The 27,359-nt window shown below is 53.6% G+C and overlaps 2 protein-coding genes across 14 annotated transcripts in view; one reads left to right on the top strand and one right to left on the bottom strand.

Annotated features, from left to right (window-relative positions):
• Nucleotides 1-663: 663 nt before the first annotated feature.
• Nucleotides 664-26,076, bottom strand: LOC121493476 (translation initiation factor IF-2-like). Of its 13 annotated transcripts, none has more exons than XR_005988483.1 (10): nucleotides 25,293-26,076; nucleotides 24,379-24,828; nucleotides 19,864-20,132; nucleotides 19,581-19,777; nucleotides 19,400-19,492; nucleotides 18,462-19,178; nucleotides 12,439-12,645; nucleotides 12,230-12,297; nucleotides 3,943-4,093; nucleotides 668-1,001 (listed from the first exon to the last, which is right to left on the bottom strand). XR_005988483.1 is itself a non-coding variant. In XM_041759375.1 (2 exons), exons 1-2 carry the CDS (start codon nucleotides 26,074-26,076, stop codon nucleotides 24,617-24,619), a joined length of 996 nt encoding a protein of 331 aa, XP_041615309.1. In that variant the 3' UTR covers nucleotides 24,092-24,616. The 13 variants fall into 13 exon arrangements, 1 of the variants encoding a protein (XP_041615309.1); XR_005988487.1 differs by lacking the exon at nucleotides 668-1,001 and adding an exon at nucleotides 4,582-4,708 and having other exon boundaries at nucleotides 1,012-4,093; XR_005988484.1 differs by lacking the exon at nucleotides 668-1,001 and having other exon boundaries at nucleotides 1,013-4,093; nucleotides 18,462-18,608; nucleotides 18,812-19,178.
• Nucleotides 26,075-27,359, top strand: part of YY1 (YY1 transcription factor) — a 33,292-nt gene continuing 32,007 nt past the window's right edge. The window contains exon 1 of the mRNA XM_041759374.1: nucleotides 26,075-26,741. Within this exon, the coding sequence (XP_041615308.1) occupies nucleotides 26,075-26,741 (667 nt within the window). The remainder of the gene's footprint in view (nucleotides 26,742-27,359) is intronic.

Below are 27,359 nucleotides of genomic sequence, written 5' to 3'. Positions count from 1 at the left end.
AAGCGGCAGGCCCCTGCCCCCAGCTCTGCACAGCCCGGGTCCTCCCTCAGAAGCAGCCATTTGTGCTCTTCTAGATGTTTTTTTCTGGCTCTCATCTATACACGTGTGACAGGCTTATGCTGACAGCTGCTGATTTGCTGCCTTTAGATACAATCCAATGACTGCAGCTGAAAGATGAGGATTTAGCTCTGTTAATCTGCTGTCTCTTTAGATTTGCTAATTCTGGACATTTCATATAAATGGAATCCCATAATATGTGGCCTTTCGTGGCTGGCTTCTTTCACTGAGCACCACATTTTCACGGTTCATCCATATTGTGTGAATTGGTACTTCATTCCTTTTTATGGCCAAATAATATTCCATTGTTGTTATGCATTGTTTTAATCTGCCTTTTTTTTTAAAAAGTAACTTTTAGGGCACCTGGGTGGCCTTTTGAGTGTCTGACTCTTGGTTTCAGCTCATTGGCCCAGGGCCTGATCCTGGAGACCTGGGATCGAGTCACACGTTGGGCTCCCTGCATGGAGCCTGCTTCTCCCTCTGCCTGTGTCTCTGCCTCTTTCTCTCTCTCTCTGTCTCTCTCATGAATAAATAAATAAAATCTTAAAAAAAATAAAAATAGTAACTTTTTTTTAAAGAAGCGTATTAGGAAGGCCACACATCACTGCAAGCAGTCCTTTCTGAAATGTGAGACCTGTAGGGAGTGCCATTGCTTGCAAGGCATGACTTTATTATTCATTTATTCATTTTCCCACTTATTTAGTCACTCATTCATAAATTTATTCAACAAGCATCAACCAAGTACCAGTGTGGAGCTGGGCCCTGGAGATCTGGAGATAGAGCAGCCCCAGCAGAGCTTTCGCCTGGCTCAGCCCAGCATGCAAATCTGAACTCAGTGCAGGTAAGAGGGAAGAGGACCACGTGCTGGGGGAGGGGAGCAGATGGAAGGCTTCCCAGGAGAGGCTGGCGTTGAGGGTGGCAGATGGAGCAGGGATGTGAACGCCCTGCAGAAAGAAGAGCATATACAAAGGCCCAGGGGCACAGAAATTGCCCAGTCCCTCCCTCTTAAAGAGACCCATACATCAACTGTTCCTTCCCTCTCAGCCCCTCACCCCACCCACTTCTCTCCTAGCTCCTCTTACACAACCATGCTGCCCGGGGTCGGGTTTCTCAACCAGGGTCCACGAGGAAAACCCTGGGAGGGGAAGGGGCCCAGGGATGGGAGCCTGGGGTTTCTGAAACTGGGCAGAAAACATTTACATCCTCCTCTTCACCCACGTCTAATATTTGCCATCCCGTTAGGAATGGGGGCCGCAAAACCTCAGTGGTGTGAGCTGCACCAGTGACCTTGTCGCCAACAGTAACCCAGATAGTTTCCAATCACATCGCGACAGAAGCAGAGATCCCTACGTATCATTTACACTCACTGCTACTTCAAAATGATGAGTGGTAGACTTGCAGCCTGGGGCTCACTAATGTGGTAATAAATACACTACCACACCGCACATTTATCTAGACCTTTTATGAATTGCTTTTCTAGGTCATGGTTTTCCTCCATTTATTTATTTAAAAATACTGTCTTGGGGCAGCACCCGGCTGGCTCAGGAACAAGGGCGTGTAACTCTTGACCTCGGGGTCATGAGTTTGAGCCCTAAGTTTGGGGTAGAGAGGACTAAAATTAATTAATTAATGCACTTAAAAACTGAATAAAAATAAAAATATTGTTCTGAGGAGCCCATACTCTTCTCCAGATGGCCTCAGGGGCCCATGGCATGCAAAGGTCAAAGGTGCCTTGTCTAGAGAGAGGACAAGTCACGGGGGTGGGGTGTGAACCAGCAGGCGGGGAGCAGGGGCACGCTGCTGGGGACAGGACCATCGAAGGACTGGCCGCCCAGCCCACGGAGCATAGACCCAGACAGGCCTGGCACGCTGGCCATAGCATACCTGGTGTTCTGAGCACATCCTCGGGGTTACTCTTACACCTCTTGGGGATACAGGTGAGGAGGCCAGGTGGGAAAGGGGGCAGAGGTCCCCAGATGTCCCATGGAGCGCTCAGCACAGCCCCAGCCCCTCTCCCCCGTCTGCCCAAAGCTGCAGAGCTGTGGGTTCTGCACCAGGTAGAGTTCCAGGGGGCTCAGCTCCCTAAACAGAGGGTTCTTCACTCCCACAGGAGTGTGACTGAATCCCAGCGCTGTTACAGATGTGTAGACTGAGGCCCAGAGAGGCCGAGTGACTAGTCTGAGGTCACACAGCCAGTTGATGTCAAGGCCACAAGAGCTCAGGCCTTCGGACTCCCCAGTGGAGTCTGTCCCCAGCACAGGCTGTGAAGGCAGAGGGTAGAACAGGCCTGGGGTGATACCAGGTTAGGGGACAGAATGCACATTTCTGTGCTCTCAACGTAAGATGTATGTAGTAAGAGAAGTGAAAATTTAGGGCCTCCAGCAGGGACACACAGCTCTACCCATTATATTTTTTAAAAGATAAGGGCTGGAGTAAGGTCAGGGGCTCACAGCCAGGCTGCCTGAGTAAAAGCGCTGACCCTTGGGATGCCTGAGTGTCTCAGCAATTGAGCGTCTGCCTTCAGCTCAGGGCATGATCCCGGGGTCCTGGGATCGAGTCCCACATCGGGCTCCCTGCATGGAGCCTGCTTCTCCCTCTGCCTGTGTCTCTGCCACTCTCTGTCTCTGTGTGTCTCTATGAATAAATAAAAATCTTAAAAAAAAAAAAAGTCCTGACCCAGCCATTCCTGTGACCTTTGGCTTGCATGCTCATGCCTCGCTTTGCTCATCTGTAAAACAAGCTAGTACCTACCTACTCAGATATGCTATTACAAGCATTTTTTAAAGCCAGAAAGAAATGTGCTAATACATGAACTGACATTCTAGGTGATTTAATTTTGTGGGGTTATATGTTGACCTATAGAGTCCAAGCTATTTTATTTCCCACTCACTGGACAACTCCAGAGTGGCTGGAACCCATCGACCTTAGGCCCCTAACACAGTGCCTAGTGCCCAGGACGTATCTGCTAACTAAGTGAACGATCAGAACACTCACTGGAGTACAGAATACTCGGATGCAGTGATTTTGGTAATAGGCAGACACAGAGCCACAGGAGAAAGGGGATCCGGAGCTAAAGGGAAGGCAGACTCGCTGGAAGAGGTGGCATGCATCAGGTACACGAAGGGTCTGGTGGGAAAGCCTGTGTAGCGATCTGTGCGGAGGAAGCCCTGGTGTGCCACAGGCTCTGCAGGGCACAGCTGAAGCAGGGTGGGGGTGGGGGGTGCAGGTGGTACGGCCACTGACCAGGGCCCAGAGTGTCCTGCTGCAGACCTGGACTTGGGGGCCAGTGGGCTCTCTGGAGCAGGAGAGAGCTCGGATCACAGACAGGCTTCAGGAAGACTCCCTAGGGAGGCCTGGGCATGACCCTGACCGTCGCACACGGTCTGGTGGGAGTCCGTGTGGTCTGACAGGTTGGGAAGTAAGGGCTGTGATTTCTGGAAGAGAAAGCTGACCAGGAGCTGACCTTCCCACAGAGCAGACAGCAGGCCCAGACGGTCCCACCTGGGGTTCTCACAGGCTTTTTTTTTTTTTTTTAAGATTTTATTTATTTACTCATGAGAGACATAAGAGAGAGAGAAATAGACACAGGCAGAGGGAGAAGCAGGTTCCCTGTGGGGAGCCCGATGTGGGACTCAATCCCATGACCCGGGGTTCACAACCTGAGCCAAAGGCAGATGCTCAACCACTGAGCCACCCAGACCTCCCCTCATATGCGTTTCAAGATTTATTTGTTTGAGGGAGAGTGAGCGAGAGGGAATGGGGTGAGAGAGGCAGAGAGAGAGGGAGAACCTCAAGCAGCCTTCCCACTGATTTTTTTTTTCCCCCAAATGTGCATCATAAGTTTATTCCCAATGCAGGACAGATTCCATCTCCAAAATGAATCACCTGCTGCCCTGAAGAGATCTAGGAGGCTTTCCACCGCACCAGGGAAGGAGTGAGAAAGGCAGGTGCCGAGGACAAGGCAGCTTTGCAGTTCCCCAGCCACTGAGCATGGAGCCCAATGCAGAGCTGGACCTCACAACCGTGGGATCATGACCTGAAATGAAATCAAGAGTTGGAAACTCGGTCAACCTAGCCACCCAGCCGCCCCTTCACAGCCTTTAGGGAACAAAGGGCTTGGGCCTTAGGTTAACTCAGAACACAAAGAGGGAACTGCCCAGTTAGTCTGTGAGGCAATCATAACCTTGACACCAAAATCTGATAGAGGAAACGTGAGAAAGAGAAGCACAGGGCAATCTCATTGGTGAGCACAGATGCAACAGTCCTACATGAGTAACAAACTGGACCTAAAACTATACCTAAAAAGGATAATACAGTGCCGTCATGTTGGGTTTCTCCCAGGAGTGCAAGGCTGCTTCGGTAAACGGAAAAGGCAGCATCACAGACTACTTGAGAGAAAAAAGGAGAAGTCCTAGTATCCTCTCTACAGTTGCAGATAAAACTGGAGACCCATTCATGAGAAGAGCCCTTAGCAAACTAGGAGCAGAAGGGACTTCCTCGCCCTGATAAAGGGCAGCTACAAACCCCCAACACATCACAGGCAATGCTGGGGCGCTGAAGGCTCTCCTGTGAGCACGGACACACGACAAAGAGGCCCATTGTCACCACGTCCAGCGTGGGTCAAATGGTACTGGAGGTCCTGGTCAAGGCTCTAAGGCAAAGGAAAAAAGAAGGTATAAAGATTCGAAAGGAAGAAACAAAACTGGCATTATTTACAGACGACAGGGAAAGTCAATGAATTAACGGAGAAGTTATCAGAACACAACAGTTTAGCAAGGTTGCTGGGCATAAAAATCAGTATGCAAAAAAAAATCCCTCCATCTAAAATATTCTAGCTACAACAATTAGAAAATGAAGAACAAGCCATTTACAAGGACATCAAACATAGGCATCTTCTTAAAAAAGATTTTATTTTTTTTTAGAGCTTGCATCAGTGGGGGGAGGGGCAGAAGGAAAAGGAGGAGAAGCAGGCGCCCTGCTGAGCCCGGGAGCTCCATCCCAGGACCTTGAGATCATGACCTGAGCCCAAATCAAGAATCAGACACTCAACTGACTGAGCCACTTAGGCACCCCTCAAACACACGCATCTTTCTTTTTTTTTTTTCTCTCAAACATATGCATGTTAATGAAGTCCAAGATCTCTTTGGAGAAATGAAAATGAAAACTCCATTGTGGGGGCGCCTTGATGGCTCATTGGGAAGACCATGTGACTCTTTTTTTTTTTTTTTTAAGATTTTATTTATTTATTCATGAGAGACAGAGAGAGAGAGAGAGAGGCAGAGACACAGGCAGAGGGAGAAGCAGGCTCCATGCAGGGAGCCTGGCATGGGACTTGATCCTGGGTCTCCAGGATCACACCCTGGGCTGAAGGCTGCACTAAACCACTGAGCCACGGGGGCTGCCCCGACCATGTGACTCTTAATCTTGGGATCTTGAGTTCAGGCCCCATATTGGGCCTAGAGCTTAATTAAAACAAAACAAAACAGGCAGCCCTGGTGGCACAGCGGTTTATCACCTTCAGCCTGGGGTGTGATCCTGGAGACCCGGGATCAAGTCCCACATCAGGCTCCTGCAAGGAGCCTGCTTCTCCCTCTGCCTGTCTCTGTCTCTGTGTGTGTCTCTCATGAATAAATAAATAAAATCTTAAAAAAAAAAAAAAAACAACTCCATTATGAACTAGAGGCCTTAGTAAGTGGCAAAATAGACCATGACCACAGATTAGAAGACAACTTTATGAAAAGTCGGCTCTCCCCATGTGATTCATAAGTTCAATGCAATCCTAGTTAAAACCCTAAAGAGCTCATCACAAAATTCTGTGGTGGGCTGACCAGCAGGGAGAAGGGAGGGCTGAGGCCAGGACAGGGGCCCTTTCTAAGGTGAAGCGGTGTTTAGAAGGAGCGACTCCATTTAACAGTGAAACTGTTTGCTGCTGGCCTCACATAAGTTGATGCACCCTCTTTGGGGGCAAATTTTGACAACTAATACATCAAGATTTCTGAAAATGGTCCTATGCTTTGACCTTGTAATTGTTCTCCTGAAAATAATCCCAATGATAAAAAAAAAAAAACATAATTTACTCCTTGCCGACTCTATTTGCAAAACTGAGAACCAGGAGAGTAAAACTTCAGCATCCGGCAGTGGGGTTTGATTTCTGGCTCTGCCACTTACTAGCTGCTTGACATCACGCAAGGCCACTCTTTTCTGCTTTTCCGGGTTTAAGATTTATTCATCTGAGTGAAAGCATGAGCATGGGGAGGGCTCAAGGGAGGGGCAGGGAGCCAGGCCTCAGGACCTGGGGTCATGATTAGAGCTGAAGGCAGACGCTTCACCGACTGAGCCCCCCACGCATCTCTCTTCTCTGGGTTTTAGTTTCTTCCTGCGTGAAATGGTGGGAATGGTACCCAGGCCCTCAGGATGACTGAGGCACCTGGCACCCAGCGAACAGCCCCTGGAGGCCTTCCTGGAGTAAGAATGAAGGTTGAATCCAGAGACCTGGGAGACGACGCTCCTGAGGTTGATGCAGCCAGCAGGGCTCTGGCTGCCTGCCCAGGTGCACTGGAGACAATGTCCCATGGCTCCAAACCCCCACCGTTCTGCTCGTCTGTGTTTCAGCCAGCTGCCTGCCTGCTGCACCCAGCGTGGTTATACCAGCCACTTGAGCTTGCTAAGCACCCACCTGCGAGCCCCATCCCGAACGGGCTCCAGCTAGGTCCAGCTGTCACTACCCAGCAGAGCCCCCTGTGCCAGCTGCTAGGGCTCACCACAGCAGGCAGCAGCAGCACCTGTCTGCAGGAAAGCACCTGCTCACACACCTGTTAGGTCTGGCCTGGACCCGGCTTCAAAGCAACTGCCTGCCCACTCACTGTCGCGCATATCTGTTTGGATCAACCACCATTTCCTACATTTCCTGTGCACTGGCTGGGCATGGGGAGAAAGAGAGCTGATCCCTGGTCCCTGGCCATCCTCATGGGAGATAGCTTTCTCTTGGGAGATTGGTCACTAACTGGCCCCTCAGGATGACTGAGGCACCTGGCACCCAGCCAGGTTAGTGACCAATCTCCCAAGAGAAAGCTATCTCCCTATCTCCCATGAGGACGGCCTCCATAGCCAGGTGACCCCACCCACAGAAGCAGGTTAGATGGAGCTCCTGCCCCAGTCTGGCTGCGGGGTGCTCCTTGGTCCGCAGGCTCCCCACCTTGGGCCCTGAGCTCCAGGATGCTACTGCAAATTAGAGATGAAAGCCCACGTAAAAACTAGCAGAGGGCAGCCCGGGTGGCTCAGCGGTTTAGCGCCACCTTCAGCCCAGGGCCTGATCCTGGAGACCCGGGATCGAGTCCCATGTCGGGCTCCCTGCATGGAGCCTGCTTCTCCCTCTGCCTGTGTCTCTGCCTCTCTCTCTCTCTCTCTCTCTCTCTCTCTGTCTCTCTCATGAATAAATAAATAAAAATCTTAAAAAAAAAAAAAACTAGCAGAAATGGGCCACGTTGTGATGGGGGTGGGGGTGGATACTTCTCATAGATGCCATAAAATAAATACTTCAACCCAGAGGGCACATAGGGGGTTAGCAGCAGAGATAAATAGGATTCAGGTCTCGGGCTGTGGGCCAATGCTCCCTGCCTCCACACAAAGCCCTGGTCAGAGCACCACCAGATGCGGGGGTGCAGTGTCCCCCGCAGCATTTCCCTCCACAACCAGAAGGAAAGGCTCCAGAGACAGGGGCCCCAGCCACGCAAGCTCTCATGCCAACACAGGTACAGGCTGCTTGGCTCACTCTCTTCCTACATTCTGTCCCACTTAATTTGCCTTTTTTTTTTTTTTTTTTTTAGGATTTTATTTATTTTTTTGAGAGAGCGCACACAAGCAGCAAGGAGGGGCAGAGGCAGGGAGAGAAGCAGACTCCCCACTGAGCAGGGAGCCTAATGTGGGCCTAGATCCCAGGACCCTGAGATCATGACCTGAGCCAAAGGCAGATGCTCAAGCCACCCAGACGCCCTGCACTGTCTTCACCACAGGAGAGACGCCCAGGTGGAGGAACTGCCTCCGGGAAGTCTCCTCATGCTGACCGCCCCACTGACCTCCCCGGTCGATCCAGGCGGCTCCCTCACCTCCCCGTGATCCCTCCAGAAATAGCCTGTACTTGTTTTACAACTTGTTAGCTGACTTAGGTTCCAGAGTTCTTTCTGTGGTCTGCCTAGAAATCTGCCCTCAGGACACAGAGACACACCCATGACCCTGGTCTTCCTCCAGAGTTCCTGGATTCCAGGATGGGTTTGGGTTGTTTGTGGGATCAGAACTCTGTAAAACCAATCTGCGATTTGGTCCAAGGCCAGGGTCTCGACAGCCTCAAGCAACCCCAGGCATCTGCAAGGATAACAGGCTGAATTCCAGGTACCAAGTGGCGGTGGTTTGGTCTGCTCTGTCCCCTCCCTGACGCCGAGGGCCATCTGCATTGGGAATCGGAAGGCAGAGGCTCCCGGAGGGGCTGTGACCCTCAGTCCAGTTCCCAAGTGACCACTGCAGCCAGACATGCTGCTGTTGGGGCATGGGGGGCTGGTGGGGGGCAGCTGACCCCAGCCTTTCCTCAGCAAGCTTTGAGTGAGCTCTTTGCAGGAGCACCACTAATGCACAATGCCCGTGCTCAAGCAGCTGACAATCAAATGGGGAGAACCAACAGGCACCCCAACCTGGAAACGGGGAGAGGTGGATGGTCCTCTGGGGCTACCGTAACCATGGGGGGGGGGAGGCTCACCCACAACACTAGTTCTCATGGTCCTGGAGGCTGCATGGTGCCCTCATTCAGCTGAAGGAGCAGAGGAGCTCTCTGGGGTCTCACTCACAAGGGCACTAACCCATTCGGGGAGGGTTCCACCCACACAACCCACTCCCCCACAAAGGCCTGGCCTCCTCATGCCCTCCAATGGGGTTAGGCTGCAACACAGGCCTCCAGCAGGGACCCAGACATCCAGCCCTTAGTGGGCTCTTTGCAGGGGTGATATTTCAAAGGGACAATGGCTGGCACCGGGAGATGGCTTACAGAATTGTCGCCAGGGACCCAGGAATGGCTGAGCTGCCAGAAAGGTCTCAGGTCAGAAGGTGGGAACCAGGAGGCCACCACCAGGCCCAGAGCCAAGCATGTGCAGCACAGGAGCGGGGGGAGGGAGGTGCAGGGATCAGAAAGCAGTGCAGGCGCTAGTGTAGCGACTGCCCAGGCCCCGGGGCGCAGAGGCCCTCCTGGTGATGCCCAGAAAACCTGTCCTGGGGAAGCCTCGTGTGGAGAGGGGCCTCTGCCTCCCGGTTCCACACGCAGCCGTTCAGCCTGTAATGGGCACACGGCACCTGCCCATATACCCCAAAGCCTACCCTTAACGTCTGCCTTCCAAATCGGGCATCTGATGGAAGGAACCCAACTGTCGTCCAGAACCCCAGCTACCAGGGAGCGTGAGGGATGGTCCTGACCTGGTCTCTGCCTTCCCATAAGTGGCGCAGGACCCAGCGTGAGGCTAGGAGAGCAAAGTGCCTCAGAGACCTAACTCTGCTTGCGTGCCGGCTGGATAACTGGACGGGGAGGAAGGAGGTGGGTGCCCAGTTCAGGTGTGTGCCGGGGGGTGGGCTGTAAGGGTGAGCAAAAGGGCCAGGGCTCCGCTTTGCAAACACAGACCTCTGAGGCTCTGGGGCTCCTGCCCAGGCCTGCATTTCTCAGGGTGGTGGTGAGCTTTTTGGTACAAGATCATTGATCCGTGGGGAGGAAAATCAATGAAAACCCGTTGACTGAAAAAAAATAACCAGCTGGAATTTTTCTAGGAGAATAAAAAGCTCCAAGCCCTAAGTCATCTACTGGCTCTATTAATAACACAGAGCGCTGTGGCTGGCAGACACAGGTGTGGAATGTACAGACACGGCCTCCGTGTGAAAGAGGGTCTGTGGGGAGCCGCAGGGGAGGCAGACCACAGGGACAGGGCAGGGCCAACAACAGAGGTGGAGAGGGACATGGGAGGCGCGGGAGGGAAGGAAGGAGCGAGAAGGGAGAGGGGGGTGCAGCAAGCAGGGAATGGCAGGCGCACAGCTGCAGAGGCAGCGACAAGCAAGGAGTGTTTGTTCCTCCTTCTCCAAGGAAGAACTCTGTTCAGTTCACTGTACGTGTAAGAGATAACCCTGTGCTTCTGGAAGCAGCTTCCAGCTCCCTAACCAGCAGGAGCAGCCTTGGTGCACTTCTCCCAGTGACCCAGGGGTGTGTGCTGGCCTCCTTCCAGCTCCTGGCCCTCCCTTACTCCCCAACTTGCTCCAGTTCCACACAGAGGCTAGTCTTCAATTCTCTGTGCTCTCAGAGCCGTGCCAAAGTTCACCAGTACTGATGAGCATGCATCCCTGGGCCCTTCCTCCTGGCTCAGGTAGCATGGGGGTACAGGGTGGCAGAGGGAGGAGGGGGAGGAGGAAGGGGATGGGGGGGGGAGGGGAGGTTGAGAAGGGAAGGGAGGAGAGGAAGAGGAGGGGAGAGGGGAGAGAGGCCCTGTACACACACCAGCCCAGAGCCCTGTGCCAGCACCATAAACACGCACGGGTGGGTGGGCAAGCACCGGGAACCAGGACCACGACTGCAGAGAAGGGGGTGGACTTCTGGGGGCTGCAGTGCTGGGGGGCACTGGGGGCGGCAGCGAGAGGGCCCGTGTGCAGAGGCAGAGCCTGGGGAGGAAGACCTGGGGGAGGCAAGAAGGCAGGCAGAGAGGAGGCACATCTGGGTGTCCGAGGAGAGCCTGCAGGGGCAGCGACAGCCAGCTGGCAGAGGGGAGCAGAGCCCATCAAAGGCTTCTGAGGACGGGTCAGTGCCCCGCAGCTGGCTCAGGCCAGCCCTGCTGGGGGCTGCCAGGTGGCAGAAAAGGCGCTTTTTCAGTTCAGCCTCATGCCTGGACACCTGGCCTGGGTATCTCAAGTAGTTGGACTACATCAGTTCAAGGGGCTTTTTAAAAAAATTGTGTTTATTTGAGAGAGAGCAAGAGAGCAGGGGGAGGGGGCAGAGGGAAAGAATCTCAAGCTGACTCTGCACTGAGCGTGGAGCCCAACGAGGGACTCAATCTCATAACCCTGAGATCATGATTTAAACCTAAACCAAGAGTCCAATGCTTAATGCACTGAGCCACCCAGGCGCCCCGGAGGGTCTTTTATGCCTCGAGTGCTGTGCCTCCCACCAAGTGAGCAAGCTCCCACAGCACCTCCTCTACCTGAAGAGGCTTGGGTGAAGCGTGCCCTGCACTGCTCGCCCTGCCTATCCCGAGTCCCAGGCACTCTGCAGGGCGGTGACCACAGGGACACCCAGGTAGCTGGTGAACTGACCTGTGGCTGTTCTGTCTTCCATACAGTTCACTAGGGAAACAGACAGACAGACAGCCCAACACAGCTCGGAAGGACAGGTAAGGAGGGTGCAGGCTGGATCCCTGGGTGGCGCAGTGGTTTGGCGCCTGCCTTTGGCCCAGGGCGTGATCCTGGAGACCCGGGATCGAATCCCACATCGGGCTCCCGGTGCATGGAGCCTGCTTCTCCCTCTGCCTATGTCTCTGCCTCTCTCTCTCTCTCTCTCTCTGTGACTATCATAAATAAATAAATAAATAAATAAATAAAAAGAAGGAGGGTGCAGGCCTCCTACAGCACCAGCCTCTCTGGGGACAGCGTCGGGGCTGGAGTCATCATTGCCCAGCAAGGGAAGGACAGGAAGGACTCCCGGAGGAAGCAGGTGGAGCACGTGAGCACGGCTAACCCTGTGCGGCCACCAGGCTTTCAAGTGGGGGGGAGAGTGTCCAGGTTCTAATTTTCCCTTCTGGCAGGGAAATGCTACTGTTGGCTAAGTGTTCAGAAGACCTGATAGAGCATGAGGACTGAGGTGGGGAGGTACAAATTCAACACAGATGATCTGGGTGCCCCAAGGTCTTCATTTGCTACTCTTCTCTCTCACTTTGAAGTAGGCTCTGGACCCTAGGTGAGGCTCGAACTCACAACCCTCAGAGAAAGAATCGCATGCTCTGCCAACTGAGCCAGCCAGGCGCCCCTGCTACTTTTCCTGACTACAAAATACCTACTTATCTGTGCACCTGTGTGCGTGGCAGCATTATTCACAACATTGAAGCAGTCCCAAGCGGCCACTGAGACAAGAACGGACAGGCAAGATGCGATGCGTACATACCACACTAATTCAGCCTGAGGAAGGGAATTCTGATGCCTGCTCCCACATGGACGGACCCGGAGGACATTCTGTTAAGTGAGATATGAAGATCACAAAGGGAAAGACCCCATAGGAGGCACTCACATGTGAGGCACCTGCAGTGGTCACATTCGCCGAGGCGGACGGTGAACGGTGGGAGCCAGGGCTGCAGGGACGGGACGGAGGCTTACCATTCTGCAAGGTGACCTGTACTGGAGACGGTGGTGGCTGCATGACAGTGAATGTGCTTGGTGCCCCCATGCTGTGGACTTAAACACAGAGAAGGTGGTGGGTGCCTGGGGGCTCAGTCGGTTGGGCATCCAACTCTGATCTCGGCTCAGGTCTTGATCTCAGGGTCATGAGTTCAGCCGAGTCCTCTGTGCTGGGCGTGTCACCTACTATAAAAAAAAAAAAAAAAACAAGGCTAAGATGGTTAATTTTATGCTTTGTCTTTTAACTACAATAAAAAATTAAAACGGGGGAAAAAAAAAACCCATATGTGAAAACCACACACAAACATAAACAAAGCAACTGCCCAGAATGCCAGTTCCCAGCGGCAAACCATTGTTCTGACATACTTACTTCCCCAATTTTTTCTACCTTTTTCCAAAGAAAGTCGGGACTACATTACATAACTCAGTGTTCTATTACATTTCTATCTTACCTGCATTTCTTTATATTATTAAAACCATTAACAAAACTGAAACCCAACACATACAAAAAAATCAATGGCTTTATAATGTTCCACACGGGTGGGCTATCAGATTGCCAAGAGAAAACACTTCAGCCATATAGAAGAGAGATTCCCCTTCTTTTTTTTTTTTAAAAAAAGATTTATTCATCCATTCATGAGAGACAGACATAGGCAGAGGGAGAAGCAGGCTCCATGCAGGGAGCCCAACATGGGACTTGAGACTCCAGGCCTCCGGGAACTCCAGGATCACTTCAGCCTGAGCTGAAGGCAGGCGTTAAATCACTAAGCCACCCAGGGATGCCCGAGATTCCCCCCCTTTTTTTTTTTTTTAAGATTTTATTTATTTATTCATGATAGTCACACACAGAGAGACAGAGAGAGAGAGGCAGAGACACAGGCAGAGGGAGAAGCAGGCTCCATGCAGGGAGCCCGACATGGGATTTGATCCCGGGTCTCCAGGATCACGCCCTGGGCCAAAGGCAGGCGCCAAACCGCTGCGCCACCCAGGGATCCCCCGAGATTCCCCTTCTGATGCGCCACCCCCTCCATTCCATTGCACACCCTGTTCTCAGAGGGAACTGATGGTCCAACCTGCTCCTGAGTATCATGAACAGACCCGTGCAATGGCTCGTGTGTGTGCCTGGGTGGTACCCGTGGGTTCCCAGCTCCACGGGGCTGTTACCACCAATGACCTTAATTCTGTAAGTCTCTTCCTCGCAGTCCTAAAATGGCTGCAACAGCCCTAGTCATCACGTTGTTTGGGGCAGGAATGAGGAAGAGAGGCTGTCTTTTCTGGAAGCTTTACCTTTTCATTGGGAAGCGAAGCTACTCCGATAATACACTCTCTCCTTAATATTTCATTGGCCAGAACTGGGTCACATTCCCTCTGACTGCCTCTCAGAACAGTCACTGGCTAAAGGAAACAAGATGGGCCTGGATGTTTAGCCAAGCACGATTTATCTGTGAAGCAAAGGCAGTTCCTCAGCCCTTTCCTAGGGAATCGGATTTCTCCCTGCCCCATGACATGAAAATATTGGGGCTCTATAAGGAGGGAGCGCTGGGTGCTAAGGGCAGTCATCAGCCATAAACAAAGTGGACGCCACAGGGACCCCCACATCCTGCTCCACAAACATACTGTGACACACAGTAATGCATTTGGCTATTCCTCTAGGTCATTTCTAGAAGATGTTTCTGATGTGGGACCTCAGTTTACACGAGGGCCACCTGAGAGCCAGCTGCTGGTACTGAGCTGATGGGGAGAATATGCTGCAGGACGGTCAAGACACTTCCCCATCTCCAGCCTGTGAAGATTTACACGTTTTGTTACGTAACAGGTAAGTTGCTTCATTGGGAGACGGGATTTAAAAGTCAGCGTGTGTGAAGAGTAAGCAGTGGCTAGTTCGCAAGCTGGAACACCGGAAGCTCGCTGCAGGCCATGGCCACCTGCCTCGTTTGCAGCCAGAAGTGGACTGCTTCCATGCTCACAATGTGGAGGCTTTGCATCTAGAATTCACTGGTTTGGGGCAAAAAGGGGAGGAGCTGTGTCGGCTGTGAGAGATATGTGGGAGCAGGTCTATAAACACCTCTATCAGTCGGTAACGCCAAGAGCTCTGCCAACCTGCTAACCGTTGGATTAACACATCAATAAGGCATTTATTTCCACAGGAAATGGTCTCTTTATGTGGACTCCCTCTTTGTTGTGGTGGTTGTGACAGGACCTCACTTGTGACACCATTCTCTTTAAAAGGGCTGGATGTGGGGATCCCTGGGTGGCGCAGCGGTTTGGCGCCTGCCTTTGGCCCAGGGCGCGATCCTGGAGACCCGGGATCGAATCCCACATCAGGCTCCCGGTGCATGGAGCCTGCTTCTCCCTCTGCCTGTGTCTCTGCCCCACCCCCTCTCTCTGTGACTATCATAAATAAATAAAGCAGTGCTCTTAAAAAAAAAAAAAAAAAAAAAAAGGTCTGGATGAGGGGCACCTGGCCAGCTCAGTTGGTGAAGTGTGCGACTCTTGATCTTAGGATCACGAGTTCGAGCCCCACATTGGGTGTAAGCTTTACTTAAATAAATAAAAACTTAGAAAAAAATAAAAGGGCTGGACAAAAAATGGGATCAGCTTCCTCTGAGCAGGTCAAAATAAGAGTATCTTCCCAGGGCAGCCCTGGTGGCGCAGCGGTTTAGTGCCGCCTGCAGCCCGGGCGAGATCTGGAGATCCTGGATCGAGTCCCACGTCAGGCTCTCTGCATGGAGCCTGCTTCTCCCTCTGCCTGTGTCTCTGCCTCTCTCTCTCTCTGCATCTCTATGAATAAAAAAAATAAAAAAAAAATTTAAAGTTAAAAAAAAAAAGAGTATCTTCCCAAAGCACCTTCTACTTAAAGAATTTCCTTTTTTTTTTTAAAGAATTTCCTTTTTGATTATGCTTCTGAAAAATGTTAGAAATACACACCACTTTCTTGTAGCTCAGAGCAAAGAAGAATCTTTACTTTCTTCACATTATAAACTAATTTCCAGACTAACAAATTTTCATTGTGCTTGAAATGAATTTTCTAGAATTATGTTTAATTTCCAGACACTTATTTGCTTGCAAGTGGACATTCACATCACACAAAAAATCTTATGGGCAAATAAGCTAAAATTCCAAGTTCCCAGAGGGTTTGATTCCTTTAAGACGCTGACAACATTTTAACCCCACAAAGAAGCATTCCTCTTCCTTCCAACACCAGTCGCAGTCAACAGCCCTTCACTCAACACTTAGGATGTACCAGGCCCTGGGTTGTCAGAAGCACGGGAGAACTACAAAATTGAAGGAGAAACATCTCTGCCTTTTCTGGAAGGCCTTCGACCCAGGAACTGTCTACAGGTAATTAAAAGACTGCTAACTGGATAGTCTGCAGGGAACACCCTATGCTACAGGGGTTATTTCTAACTGAATTACCTGGGCATGCCTGGAGGCCAAATGGGTGGAGACTCGTGAAGAGGCTGGTGAATCTGAGGAAGGCATTCCTTAATGCAGGGAGAACTACCAAAAGCAGGGAAACTAGAGATGAAACTTGTGAAGCTGGATGTTTGGGGAGGGAGGGGTGGAGGCAGGAGGAAGCAGAGAAATAGTAACAAGGAGGAAGCACATTACCACCTCCTACAGCCAGGAGCACGGTGCGTATGATTTCTTTTTTTTTATATTTTATTTATTTATTTATTTGAGAGAGGGAGCATGAGCCCGGGGGGGAGGGTCAGAGGGAGAAGGAGAAACAGGCTCCCATGAGCCCGGGGGGGAGGGTCAGAGGGAGAAGGAGAAACAGGCTCCCTGCTCAGCCGGACACAGCGCTCGATCCCAGGACCTCAGGATCATGACCTGAGCCCAAGGCAGATGCTTCACCGACAGAGCCACCCAGGCGCCCCCATGCACGTGATTTCAATCTAACTTTGCGACAACGTTGAACATTAGTATTTCTAATTTACAGATAAACTGACCCCAGGGGTAAAAAACCCATGTAACTAAGGTCACTTAGTTAATAAATGGTGAAGCAAATATTCAATCCAGGTCTGTCTCTCTCTCTCTCTTTTTTTTTTTTTTTTGCTATGCCTGTTAAAACCCAGCTGGACTTCATTCTACATGCAGGAGGGTGGAGGAGGACAAGGGAGCAGCATCAGCAGGGACTCCCGCTCAGACAGACCTGCCACGTGTCCTGCACTGGGCTGGCCCCAATTCCCTCCAGGAACAAGAGGCCAGCCAAACACCATCCCTGCCCTCAAACATTGTACGATTTTGTGGGAAAGCAGAACTAGTAACGGTCACTTCCACTATAATGGGAGAACAATGGTAACTATGGAAATACCCTTCCAGCGAAAGCTTCCCAGAGTGGTCACCTGAGCAGCTTTGGGAGACAAAATTGGAGGAGGTAGGAAAGGATGTTTTAGGCCTAGGAAAACGAACTGTCTGGAAACAAGGTATGAGCTAGCACAGTGTGCATGTCTGCAGGGGGCTCAAAGGCTGGAAGAAGAGGCCACCAGGTAGGAACACCACGCCGAGGGGCTGGTAGTCTTAAGGCTCCCAGAGCCCCTGAGAAGTTTGAAAAGGGAAGTGACGTGGTCCCATCAGCGCGGGAGAGAAATTCAGGAGACCCCCGAGGAAGGAGGGGCTGGTGGCGGCGGGTAGAGCAGCTGGTTGGCAAATGCGTAGGTGACAGAGAGCCAGAGCCTACACAAGGATGAGAGGAGCGGGAATGCAGAAAAGTTGGTTTTGAAAAATATTTAGGAGGGGATGAGGGGGAGAGAGGAGTCTAAGACGGATTCCCAAATTTGGTCTTGAGCAATGGGTGTTAAGGAGAGGAAACTGCTGGAGGAACCGGGCTGGCGCAGATGGAGACACGGGTAGGCTGGCAGGGTGGCCAGGGTGCCGTAGGCCACGGAGCAGGGCTGTCTGGAACAGGGCGATGTGCAACAGAGCTCTGGGGTGAACCCAGAATAAGCACAGAAGTGAAGAACAGCATGCAGGGGGCCGTTGGAGCCACATGTGGGGACCCAATGACCTGGGGGGCCATGCGGAACAAGGAGGGTGGCAAAAGGAAAAGAAGTCACACTCGAGAAGATGGAGCCCAAGCAGAGAGCCGAGGACAGCCTAGGTGGGAAGTCCGGGAACAGAGCAGCAGCTGGCGTCAGGTCAGGTGCAAGAGAAGGCAAGGAGGCGAGATCAGAAAGCCTTCATCTGTTTGGTGGCTGACAGAATGACTGGCAGGCTGCTGGGAGACATGGGGCCTGGGGCCACACACACCAAATAAAGGCTGGAAAGACAGGCTCAGGATGCCTGGATGGGAACAAGAGACAGGTAATGGCTAGAGGGAGGCACGGGGTCAAGCAAGAGCCTTTTTTTTTTTTTTTTTTTAAGATTTTATTTATTTATTCATGAGAAATACAGAGAGAGAGAGAGGCAGAGACACAGGCAAAGGGAGAAGCAGGCTCCATGCAGGGAGCCCGATGTGGGACTCATGTGGGACTCCATCCCAGTCTATAGGGTCACACCCTGGGCTGAAGGCAGCACTAAACTGCTGAGCCACCCGGGCTGCCCGAGCCTTATTTTTTAAAGACTAGGAGAGACACAATCCAATGAGAAGAGTCAGGGAAAGATGGCCTGTCAGGGAGCGAAGACAAGCCAAGGTAGAAGGGCCCAGAGGACAGAGAGCAGGGAGCAGAGCACAGGTGGGGGACACGGGTTCAGTCAGCAGCCCTGCAGGGTCAGAGAACAGAGGGAGCCTGCTGCTTATTCTGCAGGGGAGACAGCTACAAAGGGACAGCTGGTGTCTGGACAAATGAATCCAGATCCCTCCAATATTCTTCAAGTAGGAGGCTGGGCGGGGAGGGGGAGAGAGGGCCACAAGCACATTTCTTAAGGACTTGGAGGAAAGTAGAGAATTTGCTGAACAAAACGATGGAGAGGTGGCATTAGGACAAACAAGGAAAATCGTCAAGTGACATTAAACACATAGCTGATGCTAGAGACCGGAAGTTATGGCAAAAGTCTACCTATGTGAGTAGTGTTTTCTCCAGAAGGTCCCAGGGTTCCAGAAGGAGAGAGACAAAAGTGGGTTGATCCGAGGATGATGTTTGGTCAGACAGAAGCAGAATGAGATGCTGAGGATGCTGATGATTAACCACGGATTGATTTCCAATCTAGGAAAGAAAGGGGGGATCAGAAAACTGAAGGTCTGAGGCCCAAGTCAAGGGTCAACGGGAGAGAAGGTAGGAGTCAGAGAGGACAAGGAATCAGGTTTTGAGGTTCCAGATGGAGTGCTGCTCTTTGGAACAAGGACCGGGATACAGCAGCTGAAGGGGGGAAACAAGGTGATGGAAGTTGCAGAGGACACAATACAGACCTGAGTGCTGGTGACTCAAGTCAGCTAAGGGCTGGTGTGGCTCAGGTCGAGAGGAAGAGTGTAGATGAAGCGCCAGCTCTTCAACCAACTCGGGAGCAGGCAAGATGGTGGAAAGTGGCATCTAGAATGGCAACAGCCTCACACCACCTCAGGGCGAACACCACCTTTGGAAGGCTCAGGTTCAAAACATCACTAGGAAAAGATGCAGGCTACCCATGACTGCATTCTTGCCATTTGAGCAGAAACGGCACAAGGATGCTCCCAATCCATTCCTCGGGTAGTAATAGGATGGCACGGTTAAGATATGATAGTCCTTCCTGCCTACCCCCATCATCCTTTAAATGCCAAGTTCAAAACTGCATGTGACCTAAGGGAGGAAAGAATCATGCACCAGAGTGTGCCAAGGAAGTCACGTGGCAACTCTGCAACAGAACCTGGTTCACTAGAATATGGGGCAGAGACCAACAGCCTTCCTCTTCCCTGACTCTCACCTCAGGCTGCTGTTTCCATGGCAGCTGAACCCCACGACAACGCCCCCCCCCAAGTCTCCTTAGGTTTAGCCACCCACCCCGCCACCAGCCAAAGCACCTGTGCCACAAGAAAAGTGAGCAGTAAGACACCAGCAGCTGGATCACAGTATACACCCTTCCAAAGGGAGCTCCAATGTAGAGAAACTGAGTTCTGATCAACATGGAAAACATAAAGCAAGCTATTTATTCTACTTTTAACAGATAGTAATCCACCTAGCTTATAGAGATTTAATACTTACCATTGATAGGGAAAATCTCTCAAAAAAAAAAAAAAAAAAGGCTGGCTGATATGCGAATTTTCATCTGCTTTAAGAAACCACAGGAGTGCTGGGTCCCCTCTATAAGCATGTCTATAAGCATTAGCCATCAAGCCAGCAGTGCCTGATGCAGAGCACGAGCCCGGGAACTGAGATGTGAGCGGCAGGAGCTGGCTCACCTAGGAAAGAGAAGGGTAGGAAAAAAATATAACTGGTTCTGAAGAGCACAAGCACCCCACATGCCCAAGTTGGGCATTTTACTTACCATGACCGTGCACTCCCCTATAACATCCGAAGGCTGGCATCATTAGGCCTCCTTTACAGCTCAGGAAATGGAGGGTTTAGAGGTTGCGAGCCTTTGCTGATGTTACATGGATGTCCCACAACAGGGACCCAAACCCAAGCTTCGGTGACTCCAGTCTGCCTTTCCCACTGATCAGTGTTATAGCTCCTCTAACTTGCAAGGCCTGGAACTCCAAAATGATTTCCGCTATCAATCCCCAAGTTCAAGTGTGAATTCTGAACGGGGAATGCCTCATAAAAGACAACAAAACAAAATAGGACATGATGTTAGGAACCAAGTATGGGCGAGAAAACCATAGCCAACGCCAGCAGCACTTTCAGCGGGTGAATCTGCGAATCTGAGGAGTTTCCAAGACAAAAAACAAGGGTTATGGGATTGCCACGTTATTTACACATTCATCACCTGATTTACTCTATCTACTCCTTTCCCAAATAGAAATTAGCATAAAAGAAAAAAAGGCCAGTACGCAGCCAAGTGCTGGGTCAGGCTCTTTCTGGCTCCTTCAACCTGTGAGTCCCGGCCAGGCTGCCTTTTACCCAGGAAGGCTTTTACCTGACAGGGTCCCCGGCCTCTCCTCTTCTTCCTAGGACTTTACACAACCAGATTCATGGCAAGTACTTGTGATCCACCTGTTCATGACCCATCCTCTCCAGACTGCAGGCTCGATGAAGACAAGTGTGTCATCTGGTTCACGGCTGTGTCCCCGGGGCACTCGGCAAGAGGAATAATCAGCCAGACCTGCCTAACTCCCCAGGTCACCCCTCTTTCCAGAGAAAACAGGGAGGCTGCTATGCCCCTGACTCTCAGCAAGGCCAAGCTAATTCCTTGTAAGCTGTTCTGTCCCTACCGCACTAAGAAGTAGAGAACAGCGAGGCTAATTTAGGACTGCAGACTTCAACTTAGAGTCATGGGTGGTAACCAGACGACAGACTGAAATAACCTACTTGACCTCAGAAAAAGAATTTACTGAAGATCTTACAAAAGTAAAGGACATAAGATGTTACATAAATAGCAGCTTAAGAGGCACGTAGTTAGAATATCTTATAGCCACTTAATCTCCAAATCTAATATACGCATCGGTGGAAAGGGAGCATCCTTCTGACAGCCCAGATTTCACAGACCCCACAACCAGGAACTAGTTTATTCAAGTACACACCTATGTTTCATTAGATCTGTTTTTTGTTTTTTTTTTTCTAATTTGAGAGAGAGAGAAGGAGCACAAGTAGAGGGGGCAGGGAGGAGAAGCAGGCTCCCTGCTGAGCAGGATCCTTGGGGCTTGATCCAGGACCTCAGGATTGTGACCTGAGCCTAAGACAGATTGCTTAACCAACTGAGTCACCCAAGGTGCCCTTCATTTGACCTGTATTGATACCAACTGGGTAGAACTAAGTTAGATGCCTGAGCATGAAATCCAACCTGATTTCCCCAAGTATTTTATTTGAAACTCAGCATGGACCTAAACTAGAATGGCGTTCAACCTCCTCCCACCCCCCCACCTTGCCACCCCTCCCCAGAGCTAACACAATGCAGATGCCGGCTCTACCTGCAGCCCTGGCAACGTGACCTTGTGACCTTGAGCAGGTCCTCTCTCAGCTGCTTTCCCTGCAGGCAAAAATGCAAAAATACTCACAGCTCTAACAATCTTTGTCCTGTGCCTAACTGCCCACCAAGGCAATCTCCCAAGGACGACACATTAACCAAAGGCAATTTCATGAAGAAGCTACATTAGTTTGTGGTAAGAGAATTTTTTTTTTTTTTGGAAGATTTTATTCGTTTCTTTGACAGAGAGAACACACACAGGGGGAGTGTGGCAGGCAAGGGAGAGGGAGAAGCAGGCTCCACACTGAGCAGGGAGCCGGACCTCCCCATGACCCTGGGATCATGACCTCAGCCAAAGGCAGACACCCAACGGATTGAGCCACCCCAGCATCCCTGTGGTAAGGGAAATTACTTACCGTCCTGAGTTCACTACCTGAACCATTCCTAACCTGTCAGAGATACACATAAGGCGGAATTAGATTTAACAGCCAGCCTCCTTATGATCCACAAATAAGACTGTTAGAAAATGGTAAATACCAGCATCTTTTAACTCACATCCTTTATTCTTCCTCTCACTCCTGAACTTTGCCCTCTCCACGTATCCTGAAACTACATCCTCTTAAAACTCAGTTTGAGCATTTAATGGAGTTTGTGGAAAGAAACCACTGGGGAAATGAGAGAGGCAGGAAACTTCAAGAGTTGTAGCTAACAGTCCCCATCTTTGTCCCGCTCAGGTGGCCAAAGGGCACAATCCCTGTAGGATATTTGTCATCAGGGGCAGCCCAGGTGGCTCAGCAGTTTAGCACAGCCTCCAGCCTAGGGCCTGAGTCTGGAGACTGGGGATCGGGTCCCGCGCCGGGCTCCCTGCATGGGGCCTGCTTCTCCCTCTGCATCTCTCTCTCATGAATAAATGGATAAAATCTTTAAAAAAAAAAAAAAAAAAAAGGATATTTGTCATCACATCTCCTCAGCCATTCGTAAGCTCTGACTTCTCTAGTCCCAATAAAACTTCTGCATGACCTTTAGTATTCTTCCAATATTCGAGTTTTTTCTGCAGTTGACGACATTCTGTGAAAGACTGGAAGCCTCATGCAAAGTCAGAGCTTTTGAGATGTTTGAGTCAAGCATTATCACGCACAACTACTGTCATGGTGCTTTGAACTTCACTTTTTGATGAACCAAAAAGCAATCAATCATTCCATGTACAAGGCACTCAGTTGTAGACTGACATTAATCACCTGTCCGGTTGTCAAAGCAAAAAGAGACTCTAGACATTCAGAAGGAACTCATTGGCTCAATTCATTCTGGCCAAACAGAAGAGTAAAGACAGTTAAATTATCCCTAAAGTCCCATGGCTCTGAAATGGCAATTTAACCTGTCCTTTTAAATTGATTGTCACTTTTAGTAGCAAGTGCAAGCAGGCTAGAGCCAATGTAACACACTATCTTTGCGCATCTAGTCATAAGAGCCCTCAGAGCTGAAGGCAAAAGCATCTCCCACCACAGAAAACTCAAGGCCTATGTTAACAGGTCACCTGCTCTGGGGCAAATTTTGTTTTTTGGGTTTGTTTTTTGTTTTTTGGAGAGAGGGAGAATGCGAGCGTGTGTGTGTGTGTGGGGGGGGGAGCAGAGCAAGAGAGACAATCTCAAGCAAGCTCTGCACTCAAGGAGCCTGGCATTGGACTCGATCTCACAACTTGAGTTTACCACCTGAGCCTGAAATCAAGAGTGAGACACTTAACCCACTGAGCCACCCAGGCACCCCTGCTCTGGGGCAATTATAAAAACTATTTGTGGAGGGGTACCAGGGTGGCTCAATTGGTTTAATGACTGACTCTTGGTTTCAGCTCAGGTCCTGATCTCAGGGTTGAGATAGAGCCCCGCATCGGGCTCTTCACATCGGGAGTGGAGCTTGCTGGAGATGCTCTCTCTGCCCCTCCCTGCCCTACACTCCCTCCCTATAAAATAAATCTTTACTTTTTTAAATTTTTTAAAAATTTTTATTTATTTATGATAGAGAGAGAGAGGCAGAAACACAGGCAGAGGGAGAAGCAGGCTCCATGCACCGGGAGACCGTCGTGGGATTCGATCCCAGGTCTCCAGGATCGCGCCCTGGGCCAAAGGCAGACACCAAACCGCTGCGCCACCCAGGGATCCCTAAAATAAATCTTTAAAACCTATTTGTAGAGCAGGTGCTGGGAAAGCACTTAGGAACACCTTAACGGGGCAGCCCAGGTGGCTCAGCGGTTTGGTGCCGCCTTCAGCCCAGGGCGTGATCCTGGGATCCCGGGATCAAGTCCCATGTCAGGCTCCCTACAGGGTGCCTGCTTCTCCCTCTGCCTCTCTCTGTGTCTCTCCTGAAAAAATAAATAAAATCTTAAAAAAAAAAAAAAAAAAAAAAAAAAACCAGAACACCTTAATGCTGTGTCGCACCTGCCATCCTTCTCAAGTCTTAAACCCCTTTGAGCTTTCTCCACGTGATGGTGAACGTCTATAGATCTACCACTTGGAAGCTAGGCTACTTAAGCAGGTACTCCCCCCATTTCTCTATCTATGGGGACGTACCAACTACTTAGACGGGTTTCCCCACCAATTACTGGAGAGTGGGGAAAGGGAAATTAAGCCACACACAAAAATTCTCCCACAATTGGTTTTCGCTTGTGAAATATTTACGCACAATTTATAAGCTACGAAGCCAGAAAGGACTTCTTTCAACAGATCCGACTTTGCCAAACTGTGTGGGTGCAGCACTCCAAGGGGAATTACTCAGGTTTTGAAACTCAGAGAGAAAAACGATCTTAGTTTTTCACTCCTTACACTAAAATTCTCAAAAGTCAAGTTCAAATGAAGGCATTTGGAAATAAGTAAAAACTAAGTTGACCAAGCCGCTTTTTAATCAGCATGCACCCACTTTTCCCTAACATGTAACCAAAGACACCTGCTGTTTTTAACAGGCTGGACCTAAGGCCGACGGATCACGGGCCAGGATCCTCCCGGGGCGTGGACTGCAGGACGGCTGCGGCCAGAGTTCGAGGAACTCGCACGGGCCTTAAACTGGCCAAACGAGCACGGCGGTGAGGACGCCTTCCCGGATTTACGGTTTTCCGAGGTTTTCCCGAAGACCCGGGAGTCTTTATGGCTTCAAAGCAACCCGTCGGGTGGGCCGAAAGCACGAGTCAGGGCGAACGAAGCCGCTTCGCCGCAAGGCATCTAGATTCGGACCGGGGAGGCTGCGGTCGCCGCTGGGGCGCGCGCGGGAGAATCCGGGCTCCGCGGCAGGTGGAGCGGCGCCCCCGGGGTGAGGCCGGCGCGGGCCGGGGGGCTCGAGGAGGAGCGTCCGCGAAGTGAGAAATAGGTGAGGACGGTGGCCGGGGGCAGCAGTGATTGGCTGCAGAGGGAAGAAAGGGGCGCTCCCGAGGACATTCTAGAAAGCCACAAGGAGCCGAGCCACGCGACGAGCGGCCGGGGCCCGGTGCTCCCGAGCTCGGCGGGCCGCAGCAGCAGGAGGGCAGCCCCGGCGCGGGCAGGGCAGGGCGGGGCAGGGCGCCGGCGGAGGCCCGGGACCTGCCCCTCTGCTCCTCCGCGGCTCCGCGGCGCGCCCGCCTTTGTCCGCCCGCCCCGCGCGCTCGCCGCCGCCGCCGCCGCCGCCCGCAGCCCGGCGCCATGAGCCAACGCCGCCCGAGCGAAGGAGGAGGCACAGGCGTGTCCCGTCAAAGCAGACTTTATTGGGCGCCGGGGCCGCCCCGCGTGCCGCCCGCTCCCCCGCGCGGCGCCCGGGCCGCTCGCCCGCCGACCCCCGCGCGCAGCCGGCCCCGCCCTCCCCCGCGGCGCCGCGGGCCGCGCACCGCTCACCGGCTCCCGAAGCGGCGGCTGCAGCGGCGACGCCCTGTCCCGAGGGCGGCCCGGGCCGCGGGGCTCGCGGGGCTCGCGGCGGGGCCACCGCGGAGGGCGGGAGGCGCGCGACTCGCGGCGGCGGCGGCGGCGGCGGCGGCGGCGGCGAGGGCGGCGGCGTGCTGACGTCACGCGCCACGGCCGGCCGGCGCGCGCGGGGGGCCGCCCCTGCGACCCCAGTCCGGGAGGAGCCCGGGTGAGTGGGCGGGGCCGCGGCGGCGAACGCGCAGACCGATTGGCGGAGGGGGCGGAGCGAGAGGGCCGGCGGGCGAGTGGGAGCGAGGCGGGGCGGGCCGAGGCCAGCGCGGAAGTCTCGCGAGGCCGAGGCTGAGCGGAGTGTGGCGGCGGCGGCGGCGGCGAGATCTGGGCTCGGGGTGAGGAGTTGGTATTTGTGTGGAAGGAGGCGGAGGCGCAGGAGGAAGGGGGAAGCGGAGCGCCGGCCCGGAGGGCGGGAGGAGGCGCGGCCAGAGCGGGCGGCCGAGGCGCGGCGAGGCGGGGCGCCGGGGCGAGCAGCGGCCGAGCGAGCGCGGGGCGCACCGAGGCGAGGAGGCGGGGAAGCCCGCCGCCGCCGCCGCCGCGCCCGCCCCTTCCCCCCGCCGCCCGCCCCCTCTCCCCCCGCCCGCCCGCCCGCCCGCCGCCTTCCTCCCTCTGCCTTCCTTCCCCACGGCCGGCCGCCTCCTCGCCCGCCCGCCCGTAGCCCCGGAGCCGAGGCCGCCGCGGCCGTGGCGGCGGAGCCCTCAGCCATGGCCTCGGGCGACACCCTCTACATCGCCACGGACGGCTCGGAGATGCCGGCCGAGATCGTGGAGCTGCACGAGATCGAGGTGGAGACCATCCCGGTGGAGACCATCGAGACCACGGTGGTGGGCGAGGAGGAGGAGGAGGACGACGACGACGAGGACGGCGGCGGCGGCGACCACGGCGGCGGGGGCGGCCACGGGCACGCGGGCCACCACCACCACCACCACCACCACCACCCGCCCATGATCGCGCTGCAGCCGCTCGTCACCGACGACCCGACCCAGGTGCACCACCACCAGGAGGTGATCCTGGTGCAGACGCGCGAGGAGGTGGTGGGCGGCGACGACTCGGACGGGCTGCGCGCCGAGGACGGCTTCGAGGACCAGATCCTCATCCCGGTGCCCGCGCCGGCCGGCGGCGACGACGACTACATCGAGCAGACGCTGGTCACCGTGGCGGCGGCCGGCAAGAGCGGCGGCGGCGGCTCGTCGTCGTCGGGCGGCGGCCGCGTCAAGAAGGGCGGCGGCAAGAAGAGCGGCAAGAAGGGCTACCTCGGCGGCGGGGCCGGGGCGGCGGGCGGCGCGGACGCGGGCAACAAGAAGTGGGAGCAGAAGCAGGTGCAGATCAAGACCCTGGAGGGCGAGTTTTCGGTCACCATGTGGTCCTCAGGTGAGCGCCGGCGCGCGCCGGCCCCCGGGATGTTTTTGTTTTGAAGGGAAGCCATGTTTTATGTGTGTGATGGGCGCCGCCATCTTCTTCGCAGGGCAAGTATGGCGGCCCCAAAAGATGGCGGGCCGCGGCGGGGGCGGCGGGCGGCGGGCCGGCGGGCCGAAGATGGCGGCGGGAGGCGCGGCGCCGCCCGCTAGGCCGCAATGGCGTAGTTTCCCCGGGCGGGGCGGCCGCGCGGCGCGGGGCGGGGCGGCGCGGCGCAGCGGGGCGGGGCGCGCTCGGGCCAACGGACGGCCGCCGGCCCGTTGTCCCCCGCCCCCGCCCCCACCCCCGCCCGGCCTGCTCCCCGCGAGGCCGAGGGTGAGGGCAGGGGTGGGGGTGGGGGGGCCCGGCGGCGGGGCTGCGCCGCCCTCGCGCCCGGCCTGGCGGCTCGCCCGGGCCTGCCGCGGCCTTCCTGGGGGAGGGGGGCGTCCGCGCCCCGCCCGCCCCCTCCCCTTCCCTTCCGCGGACCCTCCGCCGCTCCCGAGAGGCGCCTTCCGCTCCCACGCCCGGCGCGCGGCCCGGACCCTTCCCGCGGCCGCGCTCCCTGCGCTCGCCTCGCTGGGGCGGGACTTGGGC

Source organism: Vulpes lagopus, chromosome 6 (assembly GCF_018345385.1).
Source record: "Vulpes lagopus strain Blue_001 chromosome 6, ASM1834538v1, whole genome shotgun sequence".
NCBI classification, from domain to species: domain Eukaryota; kingdom Metazoa; phylum Chordata; class Mammalia; order Carnivora; family Canidae; genus Vulpes; species Vulpes lagopus.
Note: the sequence above shows the minus strand (reverse complement) of the source record. Positions and strands in the feature narration are given on the sequence as shown.